An 8,453-nucleotide genomic window follows, 5' to 3' on the forward strand; every position below is an offset into this window, starting at 1 on the left:
CAAAATATTTGAAATGTGTTTCTGTCATCAAATTCAAAATAAGCAAATATTTACAAAAATCAATGAAGTAAATATTAGGGACATGTTGAATATGTTAAATATAATATACTCTTTGTACTGATTTCAATTAAATAAATGTCCAAAAAAAGCATAAGAAAATGATCGCATTGTGTATTATTCACATTCACAAAGAATTATATTAAACCTTTCACAATATAAACCTTTCAGAAAGAGGAAGAAAAGACTCCAGAGCTCACTGCATGGCATCACAGCTGAATGACAGCTTTAAGGACTCTTTCATAATGAATATTGAATATTTGTGACTGTCACTGCGTCATTTGGAATACTTATTTGTCAAAGTGAGTCATATGATATGAGTCACTCTGTTAAAGGTGTAACTCACTTCAGGGGAAACACACTTTACTTCTGCTCTATCGATGGTGGCTTTCCAGTGGTGGAAAAGTACAGTACTTTAATTGGATATTTCTATTTTATATTACTTTATAACTCTATACTCTACAAAGGGAAATGTTGTACTTTTTACACTATTGCATTTATTTCACAGCCATTTTTTTTACAGACCTTTAAAAAACAAAATCATTATACACAAAACCAGGAGATCTGAAGTGTTTGTCTCTTCTCAGCATTGGTGGAAATTGTATTCAGATCCTTTACTTAAGTAAGTGTACTAATACAACACTGTGAAATTAGTCCACTTCAAGTACAAAAAGTAGTGGAAAGTAAAGTAAAAAAAAGTATCAGCAGACAAGTAAAAAGTATCAGCATCAAAATGTACTTAAAGTTTCAAAAGTAAAAGTACTTGTTATGGAGAGGCACTCAGAATATTTTATATATTCCAATTGTGTTATTTGAATTTTTGTATTGATGCATTTAGGTAAGCAGTGTTTTAATGTGTGTTTTAATTTGTAAAAATATGGCTTAATATACTATTACGAGGCTTCAAATTGATCATGTTTTTTTAGGTTAAATCTCGACCTGAAAAGTAACTAAAGCTGTCAGCTAAATGTAGTGGAGTAAAAAGTACAATATTTGCCTCAAAATGTAAAGGAGTAGAAGTATAAAGTTACATAAAATGTAAATACTCTAAAGTACAATTACCTCAAAATTGTACTTTAGTACAGTACTTGAGTAAATGTACTTAGTAACATTCCACCACTTCTTCTCAGGTAATACCACAAAGAAATATAAATTACGCCAAAAGGGGTTCTCTGTAACTCATTTTTCCTAGTACACAGTCACTCATAAAGTTGGACTAAAATATTGTTTACCTCTTTCCATGAAATGATTGTGACAGTTTGATTTATTCTGGACAGATAAAGTGTATATCTTCTGAAAACGCTATTAATAAATCTTTTACAAACATATCGCAATGCAAATGAAACCACAAATAAAAGATGATTGTGTCTGACAACAAAATGATGGGCCACCACCATGTGCACTGCAAAAAAAGAAAAGTTGGGTGAACTCAAAATTTCAAGGCAACAAACTTCGATAAAATTTTAAGTTGGACAATTAAAGTATATATTTTAAGTTTTGTTTTTGAGTTTGCTCAACTCTGAATTCAGATATTTAAACTTATAATTTTACATTGTAATAATCCTTTATTAATTAATCCTTACTTCTGCAATGTGCTGAATTGGCACGATTGTAACACCGCTATGAAATGTCAGCTAATGTTGCGACCACAATTTTGAGTTAGCATTGATACGCTAATGGCTACTCTTGTAGCTGTAACAAGCAGCGCCGCTAGCATCAGTTAGCCGCTAGCTTCCGCTAATGACAGAATTTCACCGCTTTCCCGTATTTCACAACAAAGAATAAGAGTTAGCAGAACTATTGTCCCTTGTTGTGAACCCCAACTTAAAGATACAAGTAACAACAACTCACAAACTTGTTTTTGAGCAGACAACTGGCTTCCTTTGTTGTGCTAACTTACTTTATTGCCCTAAATGTCAATAATTTATATTTCCAAGTTCTACCAACTTAAATCACTGTTTTAGGCCAAAAAATACAAGTTGGCTTTTTTTGCAGTGTTTTTAAAGCAAACCAGGACTTGTTCCTCTGCTTCATATCTGATCTTTTTAACATATGAAGCAGCCTGAGGTGCTGCAGGAGCCTGACTGGTCTCAACTGGTCCCCCTGAAGCAGCCTGAACTGAACTGGACTGATCATTATCATCACCGTAATAGACCCTTTTCATGACAGACATCATGTCTTGTCAGAGCAGGAAAATCACAGGTGCATTAAGGTTGGCTGCATTTTGATTTCCAGTAAGAGACTGAGCACGCACAATGCCAGAGCCCTGCAACAGGCTCACCTCTGCACATGTAGAGAAGATTTTTTTGGTAACGCTTTATAATAAGGTCCTTAATAACCATTAATTAACAAGTAATAAGGCATTGTTCTCGCTTTAGATCCGGTAGTTGCAAAAAGCAGTTAACCTATAATAGATGAGCAATAAAGTATATTTTAATATCAATAAGCAAACAAAATAAGATTAATAAAGGCATGGCAAAGACATAATGGGTGGGTCATGGGTGTTTGCAATGCCATTATTAACACTTATATAATGTTTATAAGCATCTAGTAAGGACTTACAAGGGCCTTATTACTTGTTAATTAATGGTTATGACAAGGACCTTAATATAAAGCGTTACTGATTATTTATTATGTTCTGTTTTATTCATTTTGTAAATCTGTCTGTCCTAAGATCATTTGTCTATTTTATCTTTTACTTACTCAATACTCTTGAATCATATGTCGTTTTTAAGCATTTAAACAGTCATTTTTTTAAAAATTAGTTAGTGATGCATAAATAAACTTTATGTATTTGTTATTTTAAACATTGGCATTTTTGGTGGAAGGGTCAACTACTACTTTGGATAGATGTCGAAAAATTAAATGGGACTATTTGACATAATGTACGTCTTCACAATTTAGCCAAGTTTGATTAAAACACCATTTTGTAACTATGATATCAGCCACCTTAGACTGTAGATTAAAGCAAATAAAGGCTTTTTTATGCCATGTATTAATACAGAATTAGAACTATATTAATTTCTAAATGAGTTATTATCTATAAAAACACACATAATTCTGCAACCAGCAGGTGGGACTTATCCTTCGAAAGTAATTATTTAAAAAAACAAAAAACACAAAAAATATTTACAACTCCTTCATCCAAAAAAGTAATAAAAAAGAGGAAGCACAAACCACATGAATTTAAATATACCTATATTGCATTATATGAAAATGTAACATTTTGAAAAAATCCTTGAGCCTAAAAAATACTCCACAATTAAATAAAGTTATTGTAAAAATTACTGTGCTCATATAAAATATCTTGTTTTTAACGTTTATTCACTATACCCGTAAAATTGTAAAAACAGGAACCCTTTTTTTTCTCCGCAACACGTCCGGACGACATTCGAAGACGGACCGGCTCACTTCCGGTCGGGTTGTCAACAGAGAAGCACCACGCTTGTTTTTAAAGAGCTAAAATGGTAAGACGTGTGATATTGTTTCTGTCTGTTTGATATTAGAGATAGCAGTTCATTTAATCAGCAGGTAACTGATATTAACGCTCGCCGATTGTTCTGGGTTTTAATTTTTATTTATTATTTATTGTTTTTCAGCCTAAAGCTCAGAGAGGAAAAGGAAAACCGGCGGAGAAGGTTTGTCATCCGTTCAGCAGGAAAGCTGCTTACCTCGCCCGAGAAGAAATCAGACTGAAGAAGAAAGAAAGGTGTGAGAATAAAGAAATTAATGAAATGTAGCTCATTACAGCTTCGTTTGAGCTCTACTGACTTCCGGTGTTGTTAAAACTACTTAAGACTGAAGTAACGTTAAAAAATAAGGTAGTAAATGCTTCACAGACAACAGTTAAATAAAAACACATCACCGCAGTATATCTCAAATACTTACAGCCCAATGTGTGAGCTGTTGTCAGTGAGCGTATAGGTATATGATTATTATTATTGTTGTTTCTTTCCAAAAGTATCAGTAAAGGGATCAATACCTCATGTTATAATTACTGCACTAAAGTCTTGCATTCAAAATCTTCCATATTACTCAAAGCAAGTGCAGTAGTGGCAGCAACGTGCATTTAAATGATGAAAAAGTAAAACTCATTATTCAGCAGATTGAATCCTGTTCGTGTGACATTATATTACTGTATTATTATTATTGCATATGCATTACTGCGTAATCAGAATTTTGTTTTGTACCTGGTAAAAATTAAGCTGATTTTAATTACTTTTTATGCTGTTGGGAAGTGTAACTGATAACTATTTATCTCAAATGAATGCATCACATGGAAATCTTTGATTGTCAAAGTAACTAAAGCTGTTAGATATATAAAAAAAAAAAGGTTAGAATAATAATACTAATAATAAGAAAATACTCAAATAGAATACATTTGCCACACTAGAGTTAATGTATTTAGTTACTTTTTGCCTTCGTTTTTCCACCTCTGATAGTACGTTTGTTTTTGATCAAAGCTAATAAAAATATCTAATTGTAATTATTTTGACTGATATTACAATTGTTATATGATTCACTGTATCGGATATTGTATAATATACTTAACTCAGAAGGTATTTTGATACATTATTTTGACTTTAACAAATGTTAAATTTCCACCTTTATCCTGTGAGTCTGCATGTCCAAACCTAACTAGGTCCAAGTACTAAAAAAACTTTAAAGTTGACTGATCAAAAGACACTGACCCGGTATTTTGCAATACAAACTGCAAAAAATATTTTAAAAAATAGAATCAGATAAAGGAAATTATATATTTTTTCTTTAATGCATTGTTCATATAAGTCAACAACATATCTGGATTGGAGACATAAAGAAGGAAAATACATGAGATCAAAATGCCAACTTATTTTTAATGAGAAGTGTGTTTTAGTTTATCAATCACACATAAAAACCACGGTGAAATATGTCCTCTGAAGATAAATTACACATTGCTGAACACGGTGTTGTAGGATTGGATGACTTTCATCTAACTGTTTTCTCTGATGCTGCAGGCAGAAGAGCGACAAAGCAACACGTCTGAGCAGCATCGGTAAGCTTGTTTATCATTGATATTATATTATAAGATAGACTGTATACTCCCACTGTACATACTTGCTGTAAACAGCCCGCATCAAATTAAAATCTCTAATGCTGCCTACAAAGTTGTCTCCGTACTGCTCCTATCTACCTGAACGCCCTGATTCAGACATATGCTACCTCACCACCGCTGCGCTCTTCCAATGAACGGCGCCTGGCTCTGCCCCCCGTTGGTCCAAGGCAATCCAGACTCTTTGCATTTCTTGTTCCCCGCTGGTGGAACCACTACCAGTTCCTACCAGAGCAGGGGCGTCCCTCTCTACCTTTAAAAACCTCCTGAAGACCTTCAGCTCTTCAGAGAGCATCTTCTCTCCTAGCACCACACCATAATTCTACTCCTTAAAGAATTGTCACTAGCACTTATTGATGCACTAATAGCTCTTTTTGCACTATACCTTGATTGTTTGCTTTTATTCTTCCTGTAAGTCGCTTTGGATAAAAGAGTCTGCTAAATGACTAAATGTAAATGTAAACACCATCTATTTCAGTCTTTTATCTATTTATGTATTTGTCTCTGGATCAACAGGTGAGAAGCTGTTGTGGTTTCAGGAGCAGTTGGACCCAGAAAAGACATTGTACACCAAAAAAGATGCCTGTGACGTTGTTGAAAGGTTGAAGAGTTCTGATATATTTTGATGCAATTTTTTATGTAAATAAGAGCAGCATTTCTTTTGTTTCCTAAATCTGCACATTGTATCAGATGTTCACTGAACTTGTGTGTCTGTGTGTCTGTGTGTTGTTGTGTGTAGGTACCTTCAGAGGTTTGATTCTGAGCTCGAGCAGATTGAGCTGGTGAACGGGATCAAAGGTCGGCAGGGTCGTCTCCATGGCGCCAGAGAAGCTGTCATCAAACAGACTGTGGAGCGAGAGCGAGCGCAGTATGAGGGCGGCGGGTTTGGTGAGTCCTTGTCGTGTAAATGTACACACAAAGACACACACACACACACACACACGTTCTACATGCAGACATTAAGAGTTGGAAAAGCCTTCACGATCCTGTTTTCTTTCCTTAGAGATTCCCGACATCATGAATGCAAAACATCTCAAAACATTCAGGTGAGTTGGTAAAAAAAAAAAAAACAGCTTGAGTTTCTTCTGTGGTTTGACAAACATCATGGATTGAGTCTTGATCATCTATGCTCGGGCTGTAAATCACAAGTTTTATCACAACAAGATATTGTATTTATTCCTTGGCAATGATATGATATTTACTGATACATTTCAATTAGATTCAATTGAGTCGCCTGCAGTTGATATTATTGTACTTCCATTTGACAAAACCACCATTTAAATCACTTCACAAAAAGCAACTTAAATATGAATCGACAATCTGTAATAATATGTAGATGCAGTGGACACTCCCTCTGTATTACAGTGGCTGAAAGACATTATTATCTATCTTTCCTTAAACTTGAAAAAATTAAATTCACAACAAGAGGATATACTGAGTTTTTGCCACAAGTGGCAACCGTTTATTTCTTATTTTAAGGTTGTTGTTTTTTTTAATTGGTGTCATGTTTATATAAATGTTAAACTTTGATTGTGCCAGGGTGTTGTATTTTTATTTTATTTTGTCATTTAAGGGGGGACAAAAAACATTGTCATTGTCACATTTTTCCTCAATAAATATACTTAAATAAATAAATACAGGTGCACCTCAATAGATTATAATATCATAGAAAAGTTTATTTATGTCAGTAATTTAATAAAAAAAATTATATAGATCTGTTACACACAGAAACATGTCATGTCTTAATTTATTTAATTTCTTCTAAATATTATGATTATGGCTTACATTTAATGAAGACCTAAAATTCAGTGTCTCAAAAAATTTATATTACAAAGGACCAATTTTAATGTTTAATATGGAAATGTTGGCCTCTGAAAAGTATGTAATCTATATGCACTCAATACTTGGTTGGGGCTATTTGACTTGAACTACTGGAAATTGACTTTTCCATCATATTCTAATGTATTGAGATGCACCTATATGTTGGAATTATAAAATAATGGCTTATCTAAAAGGTGATGGTATGTATCGATACTTTTACTTTGCATCAAGTATATTGGATAAAAGATATAGACGTCTTTACAACAATTTGAATTCTTTTAAATATTGTGATCTTAAGCACTGGGTTTTTGCATGTGACATGAGGATTCCTGATGTTTTTTGTTTTTATAATGTAGCAGACAAGCAGCAAATACTGCATAGAAGTTATCCAAAATATTGATGGCATTTGTTGTTTCATCAGGGAGTGGACTGGTGATCTGAAGAAGCTTCCTAATATTAAACTGCGAAAGGTGTCTAACAAAGGTTTAAGCACAAAGAATGAAGAAGAGGAGAAACAAGATGCCGTAGAAGATGATGAAGATGATGTTGATGATGATGACGAGGATGATTTGGATGATGAGCAGCTGGATGACATGGTGCTGATGTCAGACTGAAACTGACGCTCTTCATATTTAACTGTAGCACAAAGCTTAAGTCGTCCATTCAGGACAGCTGACAGTGGAGCTGCACATCAGATTGACTTTTTATATAAAAAGTGTGTTTCTGTACCTGTGGGTGAAAGGCTGCAGCTCCACACATGTCCAGACGATGGCGCCAAAGCTGGAAAGCTAAACTTGCTTCTTGCTGCTCAGTAACTTCACACCAGCCTGTGAGGGGTTCTACATTCATTGTTTATTGCACAAACAAATATGAATTGTATGTAACCTGAATGCTCCATTTTATATCCAATCAGAAATAGAAAAAAGTTTTTGACAGAGATGTTGAGTGCTCTAATGTTGTGGTGGCTATAAGACACCAAAAAAGTGTCATTTTCTGTGACAGTGTTATCAGACACTGATAAAAACCCAATTAAACCTGTAGAAAAGTGGACAAGTGGTACAACAGTCGCCTTTTTTTTCCTTTTGTTTTTTTTTAGATTAACCAGTCAGTCACTCACACAGTGTGTTGAGTCTAGAACATTGACAGATGGCAACCATGAAAGCTCTAGTTACATCAATGTATAAATAACAGGACCTTGCAGAGCGGGCCCACATGAAGCTGCAAACTCTCAAAACAAAACGTCATAAACAACTGGGCTACTTGAGATTTGCTATTTTAAGAAAAATTCAAAAACTCCTATGATAATAAATAAATTCAGCTTTTTCAAAACTTTACATTTTTCAAATTTCAGACTGAGCTAATTACACTTTAAATAATTGTGTCTCTACTTAATATATCCTTACTCTTTGGTGTCTGAAGACCTGATTGTCCGCAGGGAGAGTTAAGGCCTCAGTATGCTTCAAACAAAGCACTTGTTGCATCT

General features: G+C 34.0%; 1 protein-coding gene across 1 annotated transcript; it reads left to right on the forward strand.

Annotated features, from left to right (window-relative positions):
* The first annotated feature begins 3,446 nt into the window (after positions 1-3,446).
* On the forward strand, positions 3,447-8,032 carry tma16 (translation machinery associated 16 homolog). Its single transcript, XM_059342611.1, has 7 exons — positions 3,447-3,524; positions 3,657-3,766; positions 5,055-5,092; positions 5,666-5,750; positions 5,889-6,037; positions 6,153-6,195; positions 7,392-8,032. Exons 1-7 carry the CDS (start codon positions 3,522-3,524, stop codon positions 7,582-7,584), a joined length of 621 nt encoding a protein of 206 aa, XP_059198594.1. The 5' UTR covers positions 3,447-3,521; the 3' UTR covers positions 7,585-8,032.
* Positions 8,033-8,453: the final 421 nt, after the last annotated feature.

This window comes from Centropristis striata, chromosome 1 (genome assembly GCF_030273125.1).
Source record: "Centropristis striata isolate RG_2023a ecotype Rhode Island chromosome 1, C.striata_1.0, whole genome shotgun sequence".
In the NCBI taxonomy this organism is placed as follows: domain Eukaryota; kingdom Metazoa; phylum Chordata; class Actinopteri; order Perciformes; family Serranidae; genus Centropristis; species Centropristis striata.